Source organism: Armigeres subalbatus, chromosome 1, assembly GCF_024139115.2.
Source record: "Armigeres subalbatus isolate Guangzhou_Male chromosome 1, GZ_Asu_2, whole genome shotgun sequence".
Taxonomy (NCBI): Eukaryota; Metazoa; Arthropoda; class Insecta; order Diptera; family Culicidae; genus Armigeres; species Armigeres subalbatus.
Window position 1 is genome coordinate 240,801,867 of NC_085139.1, and position 23,437 is coordinate 240,825,303.

Genomic DNA, 23,437 nt, shown 5'->3' on the forward strand with positions numbered 1-23,437 from the left:
TCCTGGAGAAGTTTTAGGAGGAGCTCGCAGAAGAATTCCCAGAGTACACACTCAGTTTTTATTTCTGCAGCTGGCAAAATCCGCACAACCGTTTCCCAGCAAAACAAAAAAACTGATATTCCGGCAAAAATGACGTTTTTTAGCTGGTTTTCGGCAAACTATTTGCTGATTTCCAGCAATTTTGACAGAAGCCTCGGCAAAAAACAAGTTTGCTGGGACTCGACTGTGCAAATCTCGGTAAAAGTGCAACAAAATGCTGGAATTCCGGTAAAAAACAATAAGTGTATAGCTTTCGGTATTCCTGAAAGAATTCTCGGAGGTACTCAAGGAAGAATTCTTGGAAGAAGACCCAGAAGAAGCCTCGAAGAACTTACCTAATGAATTCCTGGAGGAATTCCGATAGGATATCCCTGATGCATTCTCCTACAGCAGCGGTTCTCAACCTGGGGTACATGTACCCCTGGGGATACCTTCATTGGTACCACGGGGTACCTTCATTGGTCCCAGGGGGTATCTCGTACACAAAGGCGTAATAGCATTGGTCCCAGGGGGTACCTCGGACACAAAGGCGTAATGGCGGATGTATTACAGTTTCAATAAAAACTTTTTGATAAAGTTTTATAATTTTTATTTTATGAACGATGTACGATTAGTAAATCAAAGACTCCCAAATCCTGCCCACTCCGACCAGCATAGTGTATGAAGGGATGGCACATTTATGGGACAAAAGATTAAAAGGGCAAAACGTCGAATCAATTGAAAATTTTCAATGTAATCTTTCTGATCGGAACACAATGATGAATAATACGGTAAGAATATGCTTCTGTGTTGAAATTTTGAATTTAAAGGTTCGGAAGCTTATATTTGGGAGACATGAGAGCAAAGAAAAGCCCAGTAGCTTCGTTACAAGAACCTCGGAAGCCTCATTTCAAGAGGCTCGGGAGCCACATTTCAAGATGCTCGGAAGCCTTCTTTTAAAGAGGCTCGGAAGCCTCCTTTATAGAGGGGTATACCCCGTTAGGCATAAGTACGTTAGGCATACAATTACTCAAAGAACAGCCCATGACATAAAGAAGGTAGAATTATGCCAAACGTCCATAATGCCTAACGTACATTATGCCTAACGTCCATTTTACCTAACGTACTTATGCCTAACGTCGCGGACCCTTTCAAGAGGCTCGGAAGCCTCCTTTCAAGAGGTTCGGAAGCCTCCTTTCAAGAGGCTCGGAAGCCTCCTTTCAAGAGGCTCGGAAGCCTCCTTTCAAGAGGCTCGGAAGCCTCCTTTCAAGAGGCTCGGAAGCCTCCTTTCAAGAGGCTCAGAAGCCTCCTTTCAAGAGGCTCGGAAGCCTCCTTTCAAGAGGCTCAGAAGCCTCCTTTCAAGAGGCTCAGAAGCCTCCTTTCAAGAGGCTCAGAAGCCTCCTTTCAAGAGGCTCAGAAGCCTCCTTTCAAGAGGCTCAGAAGCCTCCTTTCAAGAGGCTCAGAAGCCTCCTTTCAAGAGGCTCAGAAGCCTCCTTTCAAGAGGCTCAGACGCCTCCTTTCAAGAGGCTCAGAAGCCTCCTTTCAAGAGGCTCAGAAGCCTCCTTTCAAGAGGCTCAGAAGCCTCCTTTCAAGAGGCTCAGAAGCCTCCTTTCAAGAGGCTCAGAAGCCTCCTTTCAAGAGGCTCAGAAGCCTCCTTTAAAGAGGCTCAAGCCTCCTTTCAAGAGGCTCAGAAGCCTCCTTTCAAGAGGCTCAGAAGCCTCCTTTCAAGAGGCTCAGAAGCCTCCTTCAAGAGGCTCGGAAGTCTCCTTTCAAGAGGCTCGAATGCCTCCTTTCAAGAGGCTCAGAAGCCTCCTTTCAAGAGGCTCAGGAAGCATCCTTTCAAGAGGCTCGGAAGCCTCCTTTCAAGAGGCTCAGAAGCCTTCTTTCAAGAGGCTTGGAAGCCTCCTTTCAAGAGGCTTGGAAGCCTCCTATCAAGAGGCTTGGAAGCCTTCTTTCAAGAGGCTTGGAAATTTCCTTTCAAGAGGCATGGAAGCCGCCTTTCAAGAGGCTCGGAAGCCTCCTTTCAAGAGGCCTGGAAGTTTTCTTTCAAGAGGCCTGGAAGCCTCCTTTCAAGAGGCCAGGAAGCCTCCCTTCAAGAGGCCTGGAAGCCTCCTTTCAAGAGGCTCGTAAGCCGCCTTTAAAGAGGCTCGGAAGCCTCCTTTCAAGAGCCTGAGCAGCACACTTGTTGTACATAGATCACAGTAGCTTATGTGTGACCCTGATTTAGTCACACCAGGTTGCTGCAACCAGTTTCATTCGACTTGTGCTGCTTGGGAGGCTCGGAAGCCTCCTTTCAAGAGGCTCGGAAGCCTCCTTCCAAGAGGCTCGGAAGCCTCCTTCCAAGAGGCTCGGAAGCCTCCTTCCAAGAGGCTCAGAAGCATTCTTTTAACAGGCTCGGAAGCCTCCTTCCAAGAGGCTCGGAAGCCTCCTTCCAAGAGGCTCGGAAGCCTCCTTCCCAGAGGCTCGGAAGCCTCCTTCCAAGAGGCTCGGAAGCCTCCTTCCAAGAGGCTCGGAAGCCTCCTTCCAAGAGGCTCGGAAGCCTCCTTCCAAGAGGCTCGGAAGCCTCCTTCCAAGAGGCTCGGAAGCCTCCTTTAAAGAGGCTCGAGAGCCTCCTTTCAAGAGGCTCGGAAGCCTCCTTCCAAGAGGCTCGGAAGCCTCCTTCCAAGAGGCTCGGAAGCCTCCTTCCAAGAGGCTCGGAAGCCTCCTTCCAAGAGGCTCAGAAGCCTCCTTCCAAGAGGCTCGAATGCCTCCTTCCAAGAGGCTTGGAAGCCTCTAAAAATGGCAAAACATACTTTTGCATATAAACGATAAAGACGGATCCATAAAAAACTGAAAAACGATCCATAAATAACATCTGAATGTTCCTTAAAATGCTACCATAAATCCATAAAATAGTTAATGAGATTCCATAAAGAATAAATTTTCTATCCACAACTACGCTAAAATTTAGCAATAATTAGGAAAATATGTTCCCTTAAGCACGGTCAAGAAAAACAAAATTCTTGCTATTTTTCCATGAACGTATGACAAATGGTCCTTAAATCTTTGGAAAATTATCCATAAAAACTATATTTTGATCCATAAAACTTCAAATTTGCGCAATTTTTATCGTGATGATGATCCATAATGTCAGTAATATGATTCATAATTCTGGCCATTTGATCCATAACTTTGTTCAAATGATCCATAGTTTTGGTGATATGATCCATAAATTTTGCTAAATGATCCATAGATTTTATCAAATGTGTGGGTTAATTAATATAGTTTTATTGGCCTTACCAAGCGTTATGGATCAAATTACCAAAATTATGGATCATATGACCAAAATTATGGATCATATGGCTGAAATTATGGATCATCATCAGGATATAAATTGCGCAAATTTGAAATTTTATGGATCATTTTTCAAAGTTTTATGGATCATAAAAATATTCTTTATGGAATCTCTCGAACTATTTTATGGATTTATGGTAGCGTTTTATGGAACATTCAGATGTTATTTATGGATCGTTTTTCATTTTTTATGGATCGTTTTTCCACATTGAACGGTGCAAAGTAAGGGCTGCCATTAAAATTTTAACGTCCTGTAGGAAGTTTTATGTATAAACTTAATTTGAACTTTCTTCTCTTTCTTCTGGTCCGTTTTCCATATATATTATAAATTAATCAAGAAAAGAGAAAAACAAATGAAAATTGATAACAGTGCACAATGGGAAAAATGTTGCATGTTTCGGGCAAAATTCAATAACTTAAAAGGCCGCTGAACGAAAATTGTGATCAAGAACTTTAACTTTAAACAAAATTTTCCCAAGAATCGAATGGGGGTAATTTCGGATCCGGCACGCCATTCCTAACGTTTTCGTTTTCCCCCAGCTTCCCCCAGAATTTTGGTATTATGAACGGAATGCAGCCGTTATAAGCAGTTTACGGCATATTTCTGATTGAATCTGAATGATTAGAATATTGTTGGGTAAGCGCAGTGTTATTTTATCTGGAGAGTATGGTAGTTTTAGGGGAACATGGGGTAAAATAGTCTCATATATTATATACATACAAATGGATTTCTGTCTGTCTGTCTGATCATTACCCAAGTGACCATTAGCACTATATTATGCCAAACCGCAGTTTAGGGCCAATATACGGCTATTTAAAAACTTATAAGCATTAAAATAGCACGATATTGCCGATTTGGCGTAATTAAAAGTTCTTGGTCACAATTTTCGTTAAGCGGCCTTTTGAGTTATCGAATTTTGCCTGAAACATGCAACATTTTCCCCATTGTGCAGTGTTTCCGAAGTCATGTACGGATAATTAGACAAACAGATGGTGCAAGTTAGACTAAACACACGACGACAAACAACACAAATATTTTCCCCTTGAAAAAGACACAATCCCCGTGCCCCCGTGTCTAAACGTCGGGTAAATAAAAAAACTCGTTGTAATAATTGCAAGACTGAGTAGCCGTCCAATAAATTAAGTTATAAACTAAACTTATTATGTGGGGGTACCTCAAAGAATGCTTAAGTTCGAAAGGGTACCTCTCAAAGAAAACGTTGAGAACGGCTGCTCTAGACATATGACCTTTATGTGGTGAGTTATTTTTTGGATTGACAATCTTATTTATTCTTCAGGGCGGTTTGTATTCTTTGATCTTCCTGAAGATTTTTTTATTAGCCACGCAAAATTTGAATATATTTTCATAACGATGGCCAAATGATTTTGTTTTTTTTTTCACAGAATAAAGCCATAAAAATGCTTGATGATCTGTACTGATGAAAGTGTCAACATTCCATCAAAAATTTAGGATATTTGGATTTGAAGTTATTGCCTTAATATGATGACACTTGATCCCCCATCAGTCACCCATACAAAAATTTGGCGAAAAAAATCAAAAAAATATAAATTTGTTCTCAGGCTTCTAATTTTTTGTAGATTTGACAGATTTCATGAAGGGTTTACAAGGAAAATGATTTATTGCGTAGATATCAAAGAAAGGGGATCAAGTCCCCCCAAATTTTAAAATTGCATGTGCTGTCGGATTCAATAACAAAAATCGTTCATGTATACGCACAGCAATTCGAAAATTCCACGTATTTTGAAGGAAAAATATTTTAAAAATCTAACGGCACCTTTCTAATTTTATCAATGCAAGTTTTTTGAGAGAGATCAATTTCACCCGAATATTTTAAAAGTCGTTCTTTGACAGCACTCCAGAAAATCGTGTATCAATATCAACAATAATTTAAGGACTGTCATACATCAGTAAAGTTAAATACTATATGTCTTAGAGAGTCTGTGTGGAAATCGCGTATGTTTATTTATTTTTGGCTGTGATACATCGGAAATCAGAAAAGGGAACCAAGTCTCCCCAGTCTTCCCTACGCTGGACTGGTTCTTTAACCAACTAAGCTACGAAGGTCCTCCGTCGGCCTTCGCAACCTAGCGGCTACTGAATGAGCTCGAGATTCCCAAATAGAACGCATAGTCAAATCTCTCGCAATCCATTTGTCAAGCCAACACCTCCACATGTGTATAGTACATGTTCACATTAGAGGAACGTGAGTATTTAGAATGTCTGGCGGCTACACACATTCTTCATCAGCAACTGTACGGGAAGGTGGGTAGACTTGATCCCCGGGGAGACTTGATCACCCCCTGTTTTATCGAGGACTAAAGTAGTTTTGTTCTAGCGTATTTTTAGTATAGATCCTCTAGACAAATGACCTTTATGTGGTGAGTTATTTTTTGGATTGACAACCTTATTTATTCTGCAGGGCGGTTTGTATGTTTTGACCTTCCTAAAGATTTTTTGATTGGCCAAGCAAAATTTTATCAACTTTTCATAACAATGTCCAAATGCTTTCGTTTTTTCACAGCACAAAGCCATAAATACGCTTAATGATCTGTACTGATGAAAATGTTAACATTCCATCAAAGTTTTAGGATATTTCGATTTGAAGTTATTGCCTCAATATGGGGACACTTGATCTCCCATAAGTCACCCATACAAAAATTTGGCGAAATAATTCAAAAAAATATAAATCTATTCCCAGGCTTCTAATTTTTTGTAGATTTGACAGATTTGATGAAGGGTTGTCAGGAAAAATTATTCATTGCGTAGATATCATAAAAAGGGGATCAAGTCTCCCCAGATTTTAAAATTACATGTGCTGTCGAACTCAATAACAAAAATCGTTCACGTATACGCAGAGCAATTCGAAAATTCCGCGTATTTTGAAGGAAAAATATTTAAAAATCTGAGGGCACCTTTCTAATTTCATCAAAGCAAGTTCTTGGAGAGGGATCAATTTCCTCCGAATATTATAAAGTTGACAGCACTCTAAAAAATCGATTGTGTATCAAAAACAACAATAATTTAAGGACTGTCATACATCAGTAAAGTTAAATACTATATTTCTTTGAGAGTCTGTGTGGGAATCGCGTATGTTATTTATTATTGACTTTGCTACATCGGAAATCAGAAAAGGGGATCAAGTCTACCCAGTCTCCCCTACTGATCAAGTGTGGTTGTGTAAGCTATTTGCTAGTCGGTAGTCAAGCTCAGACCCGACCGCATTGCCTAGGCTAGAGCACCCAACTCAGGTTCAGTTCAATCAAAGTTAATTGCCTATATTCCGGAGATTAAACCACCTGACTTGGACATTAATTTACAATGTTATGAAAACATTATGTGGAAGATAATGATTTGAAAAATGTATTGGAGGGAACCACTTTTCCTTCGATGGGACTCGAACCCACGACCCTACCGTACGCTAGATTGGTGCTTTAACCAACTAAGCTACGATGGACCTGTCATTTTTTATTATTTTTAGCTTTGCTGCGTCGCAGTATGCGTGGAATACTAAAAATAACAGTTGTGCATGGCTTCCGTTTCGAATAGGGTGTCTTTGAAAACGCGAGTGCTGTCAGTTTTGGAATCCGTTAGAAATGAGGATTGTATATAAAACGTTTTGTTGTTCGGCGCCCGGCCCATCCTCGTCAAAAAATGTTTCGCCAATGGCGACAGCGACAATATTATTCTAAGGTTTACCTTTATAAGAGAAACTTTGATAAGAATTTTGTCGCAAATGTTATACAGAGTGCCATTCATTATTGCTTTTTATTGATTTCAGACAATTTTGTATTATTTGGATTTCAGTTATAAGCCAGTTGAGGAATTAACTTCAATTAAAGCATCAGATTTTCTATGCAATCAAGTTGCCCAACTTTTTTTTCGAGATAAATATCATTGATGCCAGTTATGCTCTTTCCAAACAATGGACTGTTAGTGGCATGAAAAGTGAAATCCAAGAAGGTTGTTATACCTGTGGGGTATTTGTTATCTTCAATACTTTTCGCGTTGTAACTTGGTACGAGAAAGACGAAGACAGCCCTATTAAAATGCTGATGGTAATTGGTGTTTGCGATAGCTCTAGCATCAATTATTGTAATGCTTGTAGGCAACTTATCAGAAACGAAGAATGAATATGGCAAATTTGAGGAAAATGTCATACGTAAACCAATAAAAGAAAAATCAATTTTAAAAGGAATTTAATAGGATCATATCGGCGATTTCTCGAAACGCTTGACGTCAATCAAACTTGACAAATAGGAGCTAGATCTTTGCTACCTAGACCAAAATGAGCAACCTTCGAAAAAAGATAAGCAACTAAGAGGCGGACGGTTCGACAAGAATTCATACACCGCAATTTTTCGTGATAAAATGAATGAAATTGAGAGAAATTGTGTCTGTCGTGTTGGTATTTCAGTCAGTTTAAACCAAACAGCCGATGTTATTTAAATATTTTCCTGCGCTTCCAATTTAACGTTGCAAAGGATAGGCAATGGAGAGACTTAAAGCGAAAGCCTTAACAATGCCTTCGAATCAAATTTTTCATAGAGAATGCAAAACAGTTCCAGATTCGGTCGAAAAGACTACAAACCCAAATTTGGTCCCCAGCGGTGATGGTGCCTTTCACGACCCATCCGTTCAATTTCACTTCTATGTAATATATTCTAAAAATAATTGCCTACTTACCGGCGTATATAAACGCGGTTCTTAGCGAGTCAGGCACGCTGGGTAAATATTAGTAAAGTTTTAGAGTAATTGACTATGTCTTGAAAGCAATGACCGATCGTTATGAAATTCAATAAACGAATGCAACTTGTTCGGAGATTAATCGCGTAAGGATTACTATATGAAAAGTTGGCTAATAGAAACGTACTGACAAAGACAACGCAAAATCCCCTAGCAAAATTACAACATTCCCGCATACAACCAGAACAAATGGCAACCTTACGGAAACTGTACAAAATTTTGACATATACAATTACGAAAGATTTTCATACAATCGTTGTATTGAAATTTTACAATTTTGTATTATTTTAATACAGTATCCGTATAAAAAAAATTTACAATTTATTTTATTGAGACGTTGCAGGATTGTATATGCCACGAGCTTATCCAATAATTTAGTAAGATTTATTTTTTGGGTGCGGTCGTTGATTTTTAGACCAGCGCTTATTGAGTTGAACTGAGTCCAACGCCGTTGGATTTCACATTCTTCATTCACACCAAAAAGGACCATTTTCAACCCCCACTTCATGTATGAAAGGGTTCTAAAATTGTTATAGGCCGTAACTTTCATAGTATTTTATGCTTTCACCAGAAACTAGAACTAATTTGCTGACTAACGCGCACTGGCTGCAGACCGAGGAGTACGCTGAGAGGAAATTTGAAATTCAACAAAATTGTGTCTATCTCAAACTTTTTGTCTAACCCCTGTTGTAGCTCATTGCAAGTTTTTATTGCAAGACCACCCAGAATGTTAAAACCAAAATCGAAAAAACCAAAAGATGACCGCTTCCTGATTCAGTAGATAGAGAAACCGTCTCTAATACCACAAACCAGTATTTAATGAGCAAAGATAACCGAAGGCAATTTTTATAAGATTTTCTTCGGGTTCCACTGATGCTGTTTTATAGTCGCTGTTGGAAGATTAAATATTGCTTAACAAACTGTTTTGTTTGCATGAAGCAAAAGGTACATTTTTGCCTGCTACTGATTGCGAAGAAACATCAATACAATGCCGATGAACATCATCTGTAGGTTTCTCGAATTATCACTTTTCATTATAGGTATTCAGACACGCAGTGTTTGTCTTCATTCGGAAATATTGTACTCCGTTGACTGTTCGTAGTTTAGGGGTCGTACACATATTACGTAAGCACTTATTGGGGGAAGGAAGGGTCTGTTTTTTCTTACGCACCATATAAATAAAAAATCTTTTGTATGAAAGAAATCTCACATGGGTAGACGGAGGTCAAAAAATCAAGAAAAAATGCTTCATAATAAGCGTACGACCCCTTAACGGTGAACACCAGAATTGCTACCTCATAGACATATAAAACTTATCCATACAACTTAGTTGATTTATTCAAATCTAACAGTTATCGCTCTTCAAAATGTTTAAGGTTTTTGCTAAAAAAAAGTCGCCAAATATTGACAACATATATGTCAACTACTGAAACTGAAACTTTAAATTAATTCAAATTACCACCGATCAATTATTAATTGTTCTTGACACTAAACGATTAATCAGTACTTGAACCTCGGTGAACTTTTCCGCAACCGGTTCTGCCGTGTACGTTCAATCGGTCACCCTTAGACCGTAAGTCACGCTTCCTTCTTAGCAAGCATGTGGTACTTGTTTGGAAAACAAACAAAACATTATGTTCATTACCGTACCCGTGCTCTCCATCATAACAACGATCACCAAACCAACGCCGGTCCAAACCGGTGGATCCGACTGGAGTGACTATCGTCGTCGCTAGTGCGGTCTTTGTTACCATAATTGTTTGAGCCAATTTGCCATTTCACGGTCAAGGTGTTTGCGCAATTCGTGCATACACATTCAGACTTGTCGCTGGACAAGTTTGGACGCTGAAGAGCGAACATCAACGTCGGTTTGCACCGGATTACAGTGTTGACGCAATAGTGGATCTTTGTTTAGCTTAGCAGCGTTGTCAACGGGTGTCGAACAGAATAACTGGATTCGTCATAGTAAATAGAGTGGGATTCCAACGAGATAAATAGGCAGAGATGCTATGCCTGTGCTGTGGGTACTTACGGCTTAGGGGGAGCTTCTGGAGGTTGGCTCTTGGCGGGGGCGGGTGCAGCGTCATTGTTTAGCTTTGATGGTCGCGGGGGTATCCGAATTTGCGCCTCATCGAGGAATTGCCTAAAAGTGTGGAATAGATAAAAAAAGTTTTGATTTCTCGAAACATAGAATAATAATCATTCGTTTATGTATGTAGATGATTGTATTTATAAAAGGTGTTGCGTAGAAACAGTAGATGAAAGCATTATTTATAGATGTCATATTTGTGGTATCTTTAAATATGGATACATATTTATCCATTTTCGATTTCACCTTCAAGAAGAAACAGAGGCACATCCACATTTCGAGTCGTGGATAGGACAAATAGGGTAAATGCCGATTTGGGCAACAGTTCTGGTGTTGAATAATCGATGCACTACCAGTACTGCCAAAGTAAGCATAACCGTCCCATACTGATATACAATCCATATCAATATGCGACAATTCTACTTGTGGTGGCAATATAATCAATTCTAAAAATGATCAGTTCCTTGAAAATTCTTTGCGGGCAGCATCCTTACATAATTTGAGGAATTTTCTTCGATTTCCAAAACAAATATTGATTTTCCAAGATTATTACAGATTTCCAAGAAGCATGACATACATATCTGAATTCTTACGATTTCTTAGCAATTTTTAGAAAATCATATGGTCATCAAAAAATCTCCTTGGGCGTCCAGAAATTATGAGCCAAACATCATTCAGGAGGAATTCTAGAAGAAAATAACTCCACCCCCTCCCCTGGGTTTTGTTCGATAGTTTCACAACGTATAGCCATTTTAATGGAAAATATTCATTTCATTTCTTGCTGCTCATTGTAGAGATTAGAATGAAGTGACCGGATTTTTCTTGGGTCAGTCAGGTACACCTTATGAAATTACATTATGAATTATTTAAAAGCATATCAAAACAGATCTTTCTCTATCTCTTTAAATCTTCATCTTTCAATTTAATATTAACAAATAATTTTTTTTCTTAATTCTAGTAGGTAGTATTTAACAATCTATACCTCATAGGCGTACAATGAGCGGCACCGTTCGTCTGAGCGATTTCTTCTGTAATATTGAAGCGAGGATTCAGTTCCGTTTCCAGTCGTGGAAACTCTTCTATTACATTCTTTGCTGATCACCAGATATTGTCCGTTATTGTTCAGAATATCTTCAGAATATCTACGAACAATGTCTTGGAATACCACAATAAGTTCTTCAAAAATACCAAATACAATTACAGTGTTGACCCGATTTTGCCACTCCCCGATTTTGTCTACCCCCGATTTTGTCTACCCCCGATTTTATCAAGTTTTCGACCCGATTTTATCACGTCCCGATTTTGTCACGTTTTCGACCCGATTTTGTCACCCCAAAAAATTTTGTCATTCTTTTTTTTTTGTAAATAATACCACAAGCAACATTGATATTCATGAAATAACTTTCACCGCCTGTAGTTTATTACGTACAACTTCTGAGTACCTGGGAAATATTCTATAAGCAATTTCGACAGGAAATAACGGATACCGTTCACGCATTTGGCCTTTCCAAGGCATAAAAAGGTTCATATTTGTGGAATGAACTAAAAAATTGGAATTTTTTTTTTTCAATTTTGTCACATACCCTGTTTTATCACCCCAAAATTCAACAGGGGGGTGATAAAATCGGGATATTACTGTATTCAGAATTTTCGCAAGAAAGTTTATTTAAATTCCAAAGAAAGTTCTTGGAATTTTATACAAATTGGTTTTTATTGTAAAAAGTAGTCCGGAGACTTCTTTTTTTCTCTTCCGAAATTATTTCTCGGAATTCTGGAGAATTTTCTACCGAAATTATTGAGAACTCCCTTCTGAAATTCTGGAAAACTCCCTTCCGGAATTCCTATGAGATCCCTCCGCGAACTTGCGGAGAGTTCTCTTCCGGTATTTCGAATAGTTTTATTCCGGAATTTCGGAGAATCCTCTTCCTGAATTTCGAAAATTATCTTCCGGAATTGCCAAGAATTCCATTCCGGAATTTCAGAGAATTGCATTTCGGAACTCTGGAGAATTTCCTTCCGAAATTAAGGAGAATGACATTTTGATTATTTGGGTAATGTTCTTCCGGAACGTAGAAAAATTCTCATCTGGAACTTTGGAAAATTCGGAGAATTGCCTTCCAGAAACTTTGCGAATTTTCGAGAGACTTCCCATCCGGAATTCTGGAGAACTCCCTTCCGGAATTCGGGAGAATTCACTTCCGGAATTCGGCTGAATTCCCTTCAGGAATTTAGGAGAGTTCCCTTCCGGAATTCTGGAGAATTCCCTTCCGGAATTCTGAGGAATTCCCTTCCGGAATTCTGAGGAATTCCCTTCCGGAATTCTAAGAATTCCCTTCCGGAATTTTGGAGAATTCCATTCCGAAATTCTGGGGAATTCCCTTCAGGAATTTGGGAGAATTCCCATCCGGAATTTGGGAGAATTCCCTTTCGGAATTTGGGAGAATTCCCTTCCGAAATTCTGGAGAATTCCCTTCCGAAATTATAAAAATTCCATTCCGGAATTTTGAGAATTCCCTTCCGGAGTTCTGAGAATTACCTTCCGGAGTTCTGAGAATTACCTTCCGGAATTCTGAGAATTCCCTTCCGGAGTTCTGAGAATTCCCTTCCGGAGTTCTGAGAATTCCCTTCCGGAATTCTGAGAATTCCCTTCCGGAATTCTGAGAATTCCTTCGAATTCTGAGAATTCCTTCCGGAATTCTGAGAATTCCTTCCGGAATTCTGAGAATTCCTTCCGAATTCTGAGAATTCCTTCCGGAATTCTGAGAATTCCTTCCGGAATTCTGAGAATTCCTTCCGGAATTCTGAGAATTCCTTCCGAATTCTGAGAATTCCTTCCGGAATTCTGAGAATTCCTTCCGGAATTCTGAGAATTCCTTCCGGAATTCTGAGAATTCCTTCCGGAATTCTGAGAATTCCTTCCGAATTCTGAGAATTCTTCCGAATTCTGAGAATTCCTTCCGGAATTCTGAGAATTCCTTCCGGAATTCTGAGAATTCTTCCGGAATTCGGAGAAGTTCCTTCCGGAATGCTGAGAATTCTTCCGGAATTCTGAGAATTCCTTCCGAATTCTGAGAATTCCTTCCGGAGTTCTGAGAATCCCTTCGGAATTCTGAGAATTCCCTTCCGGAATTCTGAGAATTCCCTTCCGGAATTCTGAGAATTCCCTTCCGGAATTCTGAGAATTCCCTTCCGGAATTCTGAGAATTCCCTTCCGGAATTCTGAGAATTCCCTTCCGGAATTCTGAGAATTCCATTTCGGAATTCTGAGAATTCAATTTCGAAAGTCTGAGAATTCCATTCCGGAATACTGAGAATTCCCTTCCGGAATTCTGAGAATTCCATTCCGGAATTCTGAGAATTCCATTCCGGAATTCTGAGAATTCCATTCCGGAATTTTGAGAATTCCATTCCGGAATTCTGAGAATTCCATTCCGGAATTCTGAGAATTCCATTCCGGAATTCTGAGAATTTTGTTCGGGAATTCTGAGAATTCCGTTCGGGAATTCTGAGAATTTCATTCCGGAATTCTGAGAATTCCATTCGGGAATTCTGAGAATTCCATTCGGGAATTCTGAGAATTCCATTCGGGAATTCTGAGAATTCCATTCGGGAATTCTGAGAATTCCATTCGGGAATTCTGAGAATTCCATTCGGGAATTCTGAGAATTCCATTCGGGAATTCTGAGAATTCCATTCGGGAATTCTGAGAATTCCATTCGGGAATTCTGAGAATTCCATTCGGGAATTCTGAGAATTCCATTGCGGAATTCTGAGAATTAAAATTCTGAGAATTCCATTCTGGAATTCTGAGAATTCCATTCCGGAATTCTGAGAATTCCATTCCGGAATTCTGGAAATTCCATTCCGGAATTCTGAGAATTCCATTCCAGAATTCTGAGAATTCCCATTCCGGAATTCTAAAAATTTCCATTCCGGAATTCTGAGAGTTTCCATTCCGGAATTCTGAGAGTTTCCATTCCGGAATTCTGAGAGTTTCCATTCCGGAATTCTGAGAGTTTCCATTCCGGAATTCTGAGAATTCCATTCCGGAACTCTGAGAATTCCATTCCGGAATTCTGAGAATTCCATTCCGGAATTCTGAGAATTCCATTCCGGAATTCTGAGAATTCTATTCCGGAATTCTGAGAATTCCATTCCGGAATTCTGAGAATTCCATTCCGGAATTCTGAGAATTTCATTCCAGAATTCTGAGAATTCCATTCCGGAATTCTGAGAATTCCATTCCGGAATTTTGAGAATTCCATTCCGGAATTTTGAGAATTCCATTCCGGAAATCTGAGAATTCCATTCCGGATTTCTGAGAATTCCATTCCGGAATTCTGAGAATTCCATTCCGGAATTCTGAGAATTCCATTCCGGAATTCTGAGAATTCCATTCCAGAATTCTGAGAATTAAATTCCGGAATTCTGAGAATTCCATTCCGGAATTATAAAAATTTCCATTCGGGAATTCTGAGAATTCCAATCCGGAATTCTGAGAATTCCATTCCGGAATTCTGAGAATTCCATTCCGGAATTCTGAGAATTCCATTCCGGAATTCTGAGAATTCCATTCCGGAATTCTGAGAATTCCATTCCGGAATTCTGAGAATTCCATTCCGGAATTCTGAGAATTCCATTCCGGAATTCTGAGAATTCCATTCCGGAATTCTGAGAATTCCATTCCGGAATTCTGAGAATTCCATTCCAGAATTCTGAGAATTCCATTCCGGAATTCTGAGAATTCCATTCCGGAATTCTGAGAATTCCATTCCGGAATTCTGAGAATTCCATTCCGGAATTCTGAGAATTCCATTCCGGAATTCTGAGAATTCCATTCCGAAATTCTGAGAATTCCATTCCGGAATTCTGAGAATTCCATTCCGGAATTCTGAGAATTCCATTCCGGAATTCTGAGAATTCCATTCCGGAATTCTGAGAATTCCATTCCGGAATTCTGAGAATTCCATTCCGGAATTCTGAGAATTCCATTCCGGAATTCTGAGAATTCCATTCCAGAATTCCATTTCGGAATTCTGAGAATTCCATTCCGGAATTCTGAGAATTCCATTCCGGAATTCTGAGAATTCCATTCCGGAATTCTGAGAATTCCATTCCGGAATTCTGAGAATTCCATTCAGGAATTCCTAAAAATCACTTCCAGAATTCTCGGAATTCCATTCCGACATTCTGGGAAATTCCCTTCCGGAATTCTGAGAATTCCATTCCGGAATTTTGAGAATTCCATTCCGGAATTCTGAGGATTGCATTCCGGAATTCGGAGAATTCCATTCCGGAAATCGGAGAATTCCATTCACGATTTCGGAGAATTCAATTCCGGAATTCGGAGAGTTCCATTCCGGAATTCGGAGAGTTCCATTCCGGAATGCACAGAATTCCATTCCAGAATTCGGAGAATTCCATTCCGGAATTCTGAGAATTCCATTCCGGAATTCTGAGAATTCCATTCCGGAATTCTGAGAATTCCATTCCGGAATTCTGAGAATTCCATTCCGGAATTCTGAGAATTCCATTCCGGAATTCTGAGAATTCCATTCCGGAATTCTGAGAATTCCATTCCGGAATTCTGAGAATTCCTTTCCGGAATTCTGAGAATTCCTTTCCGGAATTCTGAGAATTCCTTTCCGGAATTCTGAGAATTCCTTTCCGGAATTCTGAGAATTCCTTTCCGGAATTCTGAGAATTCCTTTCCGGAATTCTGAGAATTCCTTTCCGGAATTCTGAGAATTCCATTCCGGAATTCTGAGAATTCCATTCCGGAATTCTGAGAATTCCATTCCGGAATTCTGAGAATTCCATTCCGGAATTCTGAGAATTCCATTCCGGAATTCTGAGAATTCCATTCCGGAATTCTGAGAATTCCATTCCGGAATTCTGAGAATTCCATTCCGGAATTCTGAGAATTCCATTCCGGAATTCTGAGAATTCCATTCCGATATTCTGAGAATTCCATTCCGGAATTCTGAGAATTCCATTCCGGAATTCTGAGAATTCCATTCCGGAATTCTGAGAATTCCATTCCGGAATTCTGAGAATTCCATTCCGGAATTCTGAGAATTCCATTCCGGAATTCTGAGAATTCCATTCCGGAATTCTGAGAATTCCATTCCGGAATTCTGAGAATTCCATTCCGGAATTCTGAGAATTCCATTCCGGAATTCTGAGAATTCCATTCCGAAATTTTGAGAATTCCATTCCGGAATTTTGAGAATTCCATTCCGGAATTTTGAGAATTCCATTCCGGAATTTTGAGAATTCCATTCCGGAATTCTGAGAATTCCATTCCGGAATTCTGAGAATTCCATTCCGGAATTCTGAGAATTCCATTCCGGAATTCTGAGAATTCCATTCCGGAATTCTGAGAATTCCATTCCGGAATTCTGAGAATTCCTTTCCGCAATTCTGAGAATTCCTTTCCGGAGTTCTGAAAATTCCATTCCGAAATTCTGACAATTGAATTCCGGAATTCTGACAATTCCATTCCGGAATTCTGACAATTCCATTCAGGAATTCTGAGAATTCCTTTCCAGAATTCTGAGAATTCCATTCCGGAATTCTGAGAATTCCTTTCCGCAATTCTGAGAATTCTTTTCCGGAGTTCTGAAATTCTGACAATTGAATTCCGGAATTCTGACAATTCCATTCCGGAGTTCTGACAATTCCATTTAGGAATTCTGAGAATTCCATTCCAGAATTCTGAGAATTCCATTCCGGAATTCTGAGAATTCCTTTCCGCAATTCTGAGAATTCCTTTCCGGAATTCTGAAAATTCCATTCCGGAATTCTGACAATTTCATTCCGGAATTCTGAGAATTCCATTCCGGAATTCTGAGAATTCCATTCCGGAATTCTGAAAACATCATTCCGAAATTCTGAGAACTCCATTCCCAAGCTATAAGAATTTCATTCCGAAATTCTGAGAATTCCATTCCGGAATTCTGAGAATTCCATTCCGAAAATCTGAATTCCGAGAATTCCATTCCGAAGTTCTAAAAATTCCATTTCGGAATTCTGAGAATTCCATTTCGGAAATCTTCTACGGTGTTCTGCGGAATTCTTTCCCGGAATTCTGGAGAATTCCCCTCCTGAACTCTGGAGAATTCCCTTCCGGAATTCTGGAGAACTCCCTGGCGGAATTCTGGAGAATTATTTTCCGGAATTCAGGAGAATTCCCTTCCGGAATTCTGGAGAATTCTTTGTTCGGAATTCTGGAGAATTTCCTTTCGGAGCTCTGGATTATTCCCTTTCGGAATTCTTGAGGATTCCCTTCGGGATTTTCAGATATTTGTCTTCCGGAGCTCCGAAGCTTTTCTTTGTTTCTGATTTGACATTTGTGGAGGACAACTTCACCTGCTGTTTCGAGCATTTTGTCCTAAACAGTAAATAAGAAGGTGGTGATGTAGTAGATCTACACCTTCTTATTTACTTCATTGCCGAGAATACTAGACACATAATGTGCAGTAGACCTCCACAAACGCCATATCAGAAACTATAACACAGGCAAGTTGGTGTCCATTACCACTCGCGGAAAATTGGATTGGAAATTTTCAGAATTTTTCAACGACATTTTTCAACATCTGAATTTTGCAGGAAGGTATAGTTTCATAGTAAATGGCATAACTTAGGAAATCAATTCAAGACAAAATTTTCAAAACGACTTATCTGCTTTTGTAAACAAAGATTCAAACAACGATTTGACGAATCTGATAGCTCTCCCACGCAAACCAACACCATCAACAGGTAGCGGAAACCTTCACCTACCTATTGGTGGTGTTGGTTTGCGTGGAAGAGCTATCAGATTCGTCAAATCGTTGTTTGAATCTTTGTTTACAAAAGCAGATAAGTCGTTTTGAAAATTTTGTCTTGATTTGCAAAAGGCCGTTTGTTTGAGAAACCGCATATGTGACATTTTTGGCCAAAATAAGATTTTGATATATTCTAAAACTTTGCAAAAATACGAATGATGAGAAAAACACAAAAAAATACTGAGGCACAATTACTATTCATGAGCAGAAATACATAAAATAGTAATTACCAGAGTTCGCTCTTGGTCATCTATGAGAAATGTCTATCAATCAAATACTATAAACATATCTCACCTGCAACGTATGAAAATGCATGAAATCGTGAAAATAATACTGTCATCACTTGAACTTTTTGCTTGCTTCTTATGGATGCAAAAAGTAAACAAGTCGAATTGGAACCGCTTTTGACGGTTCGATTGGAAACAAGATGGCGTCTTCGCCGATCTGTTATTGTAGTATTTCTACTTGGTACCGGTATTTCCAGTACCGGAACCACAGCCCTAAATTCTACTGAACTCCATTAGCCTTTTATTATAAATGAATTTGAGTTTCTGCCAATTTTGTCCTTTTTTCAATACATCGCACTGGATTTAAATCGTAGATTCTTCACAACTTAATAAAAAATTCATTTGCTAGTCTCGTGAATTCTTACTGGACTTTTTTAGGGTTCTCTTTTGATGTTTCATGCAATATGCTATTTTTTTAGTTTCCCAAAGACACTATCTAAACTTTTCAAATGTCCTTTTAATTCTTCCATAAAATAATTTTCCAAGGGTCTGCCAGGCAATCTGAAGTAACGATTCTTTTGCTTCTTTGAGCTCAATTATTCTACGTATACCCAAATTACTGTATCAATAGAAACCATTTCTAATATACTTCTGTGTATAGAGTGGCAGACGCAAACGACGTGTAGTTACACTAATATTACAAGTCATTTTCCAAATGAGCATGACGTTCCTCCTGTTCCGATATCATTAGTCACTTTTTACGTCACTTGCTTCATGTTACGAATGATTGCACGAAAACTGATCGAATCTTCGCGTGAGCAACATAGGCAGCAATCATAAACCTTTATCGCTGTTATTTTTTTTTTTTACTCTTTTCGACCACAAATCGTAAACTATCAACCCGCACGCAGTGGTTCGTTCTGCGATGACCGGCAAAATTGAAATTCCACGTACGTTCCGGCTCAACTACAATATCCAAGCGTGCCCTACTCCGGTGTCACGATATCCATTTCAATAATCACCCTACCCGGTGCTGTGTGGTGGTGGCTCGACTAGCGGTGGACAATTTTTACGATGGGGGCGTCATCATTGACAAGGTCTCCCGCGCTAGTTCTCAGCTGATATCGGGGATTGGTGTAATGCAACGGCATGCGCAACTACTGAATAGTTGCATCATAATGGCAATAGCGACGAAGATCAATCAGGTGTGATTCCTGAGGTGCCGAGAGCGAGTGCGGTATTTTGATATTCAGGAAACGCAACAATGTGTGCAGAAGAATGTTCTGATATTAATTCCGTGTTTGTAAGTTCTATAACAAAATTGTCAGAAGGAATAGGTTCTTGGAAAATTTCAAAAAAGGGTGGCATCTTACAATCCCATCTAGTAGAAGATTGTTAGTCAACGTTTGCGGAGAAGCAATATTTAAAATAATGGTACTGCGTACTGGCAATTATAGGAAACTGATAGAATATGCTTAGGCAAAGCTCTCCAATAGGGAAATCTTTGAAAATCCTGAGAAGAAATATTCCGTCCCGTCATGAAGTTCTTAATAAGCCTGGAAAGATCTCACTGCATTTTGAAACCCAAGCCAAGGGCCATGCTACATTTTTCGGTTGATCAGGCAATTCAGGTGTACTTGATGAACATCTTTGAGTTTCAAACGAACTACGAACCATGGGTTTCCATGATAAACGTTTTTGTTTTTGTGGAAAAACCATCCCCTTTTTTCAGCTGACCGCATTCGTATGAACTTCTGCAAGTGCTTTTGCATTTTTATCACATTTGGTATTAGTGAAAAAAATATAATGACTCACAACAAAAACTTCTTTTAAATTAATTCAACCATTAAATTTAAACATTGTAGTCATTTCTAATGATAAATACGATCCTGTCATTACCGTCGCCGTTGCGTTCCATTGCGCTCAGAGCTATAAGGCAATTGTTCAGAATTCCTGAAAGCATTTTTTCTGAATCCCAGAAGGAAATTCGTTGAAATTCCTGAAAAGAATGCTTCGAACTTCCTGCAAAGCGTTCTTCGAAATTTTTGAGGGAGTTTTTCGAAAGTCCTGAAGACAAAGCAACGGAATTCTTGAAGGCAGTTCTTTGAAATTTTAGGCGGTGTACTCCAGAACTCTAGAGAGGAAAACTACAAAATTTCTGAAGGCTATTTTCCGAAATACTCGAATACAATGCTACGAAGATTTTTTTTATTCCTCATGGAAAGTGTTTGAGATTCCTAAAAACAATTTTTCTTTGATCGAACTGAATTTTCCAGAATTCTCAAAGGGCTGATTTCCCTGGAGTTTCTGGAGGAAATACACCAAAATTCGCGAAAAAAGATCTCGTGTATCCGTACGGTTACATAGTTATTAAAAGTGATGTGGTATCATAGGACAAATTATTTTGTTAAGCGAGATAACGTTTTTTTTCATAACTAATTTTATTTGCTAAAAATCTCATACATGCATTCATCTCTTAGACTAGGTGTTCCGTGTTTTCTTAACACTATCATCCTTATTTGCTATGTTACTTTTTAGTTATTATTCATACATTTCAATTGCCTCTGGCAGTTAGGATATTTCCTCTGGTTTAATTGAACCATGTAGGAATTACAATGTTTTTAACTTAAACTAAACCTAACCTATTTTATACTAAGGGTACAAGGAGCTAATCGTTGCAATAGAAGATTGCAACGATTTTTGTCTAAAATTGGAAATTATTTTATTAGACATTTGTTGCAATGTCTCAATATTAGAAATTCTATGAAGTTCATTGTTACTAAGCATATGCGGTATTTCGAAAAATTTCGTTTTAGGGCATTCGAAACGAAATTCCGCGGAATTCCGCGGAATTTGAGTATGACGAAATCTGATATTCTGATTTTGTTTCGTATCGTTTAATTTGGAAAATTTCGACTGAAAAATCATACTTTTAAAGAAATTTAACGGAATTTCGCGGAATTTCGAAATGAATTTTTAATAATTCATGTTTTTAAACTTAAAAAAAATCGGCTGCGCCGCTGAATAAATCATTCAAACTCTACTCAAAATTTTACCCATATAAAATTCTTCATTTGTATCTTCAACAGAAATGCATTCAGGTTTTCACTTGAAAATTTCTTTGTTTTGTTTAAAGTGTTCAAGTATAAATCGTAATGCATATCTGTTGATTTAAATAATATTGTTCAGTGACGTAAAAATAATTTGTACATCTCATCGTTTTGGTATGCTCTATTTTTATTTAAGTTGACTGAGTTGTGTAAATAAAATGTAAAAATCTTTCGTTTATTTTGGAGGCTCAATTGCCGTGAAGCGTTACGGAGCCGAGATCAAGTTTAATATTACATTTCTTGATTCTTATACATAGTGTTAGTTTTGGGAAAATGTAATGTATTATGAGGCGATTGTTCGATCTGTGCTTTAGTTGTGGAAACTTTTCGGTAAGCGAAATATTACTCACTGATCTATCGAGTATTGTAGATTTTCCGTTGTCTTTTGAACGTATTCAGTTTATAAAACCATTGTTTGAAAACAGAGAGATGGAGATGGTGATATTAACCTAATGCCTACATGCAGATAACATGATGGTGTTGCTAGAGTAAGCGGCTATTATTTTTAAGACTCGACTCCCACCACAGCGTATCATATAATTTTTCTAATTGTTCTCACACGAAGTGAGTAAGAGGTGAAGTGATGAAAAACGGTTTTCATCTAGCAGAAACGAATTTCGGCATAAAGAAAAGTGATGGATGAAAAATGTCCCTCGCCATAACCAAAAAAATGCTCGCCCAATATTCCCAACGGACCTCAGTAAACATTTAAAAAAAGTCGAGTTTTCTACTGCAACCAACAGCTTTCATACTGCTTAGATCTGTTGAAAAGGCCATTTTGGAAAGTTCTACAGATTCAATAAATCTTCATGAACTTGGTTGAAAATTTGCCTGAAGACTGTATTCAAGATGTTAATTAAAATGGAGGGGTGGCACTTTGAATCTGTAATATTTTTCAAAATGGTAAACAGATCCAATCAATATGAAATCTGTTGTTTGCAGTTAAAAAATCGGCTGTTTTTTTACTAAGGTCTGTTGGAAATATTGAGCGATGAATTTTTTTACGTTGTTTATGGTGAGGGGCATACTTTTGAAAATGGTAAACAGATCCAAAACTAATCTGTTACTTAAATCCGTTTGTAAAATTAAGCTAGATTCTCTTTATGGCATTTTGGGTAACAATATTTGGCTTTAAAAATATGAAACAAAATTAATTCGCAATTTTTTGTCGTTTTTACTAAAAACTAGAAAATAAAAATTCCGCCGAAAAAAAATTAAATTTCGTTTCGTTCCGTAAAATTTTGAATCAAATGGACCTCGATTTCGTTTCGTTTTGAAGTCTCGGAAGTAAATCTGCATTTCGTTTCGTTTCGTTTCGTTAGGAAAAAGTGTGTTATCGCATACCCTTAATTGGTACTATACCACGGAGGCAACTTCAGAATCATTTTCAAAATTATATTTTGAATTCTCTGAAGTGCCTTCTATCTGGTATTGCAGCAACTAGTCCATATTGGCACATCATACAACATGGCTGGTCTAAAAATTTGTTTGTAAATCTAAAATTTGTTCTTAAGACAAAGTCTTGGTTTTCTGTTTATAAGTAAATATAGACACTTAATATATTTGTTACATTTGGCTTGAAGGCCTTCAATGTGAAGTAAAAATGTTATACAATATGGGCCAAAGTATGCTGCCTTGGGGGACACCAACCCTTACAGGTAATCTATCAGATTTGGAATTCTGATAGTTTACCTGAAGTGAGCGATCTGATAAATAATTTTGGATCAGTTTAATGATGTACAGAGGAAAATTAAAATTCATCAATTTTACCTTCATGCCAAACACACGAACCTTCATGCCAAACACTGTCAAATGCTTTCTCTCCAGCAACTCCAGTCGAATATCCTTCAGATTTGTTGAGCCGAATTAAGTTCGTAACTCTTAATAACTGATGAGTGGTTGAATGCCCATGGCGAAAACCAAATTGCTCCATATGAACCATCATTCTATTTAAAATAATCTTTTCAGTTTGCTTATTGAAGAGAACAAACTGATTGGGCGATAAATAGAAGCCTCAGCTGAATTTTTGTCCGGCTTCAAAATTGGATCAACTTTGGCGTTTTTCCATT

At 38.5% G+C, this 23,437-nt stretch overlaps 1 protein-coding gene across 1 annotated transcript in view; it reads right to left on the bottom strand.

Moving 5' to 3' along the window:
- Positions 1–23,437, bottom strand: part of LOC134206078 (short-chain dehydrogenase/reductase family 16C member 6) — a 132,179-nt gene that overhangs the window by 85,670 nt on the left and 23,072 nt on the right. The window contains exon 2 of the mRNA XM_062681761.1: positions 10,149–10,259. Within this exon, the coding sequence (XP_062537745.1) occupies positions 10,149–10,259 (111 nt within the window). The remainder of the gene's footprint in view (positions 1–10,148; positions 10,260–23,437) is intronic.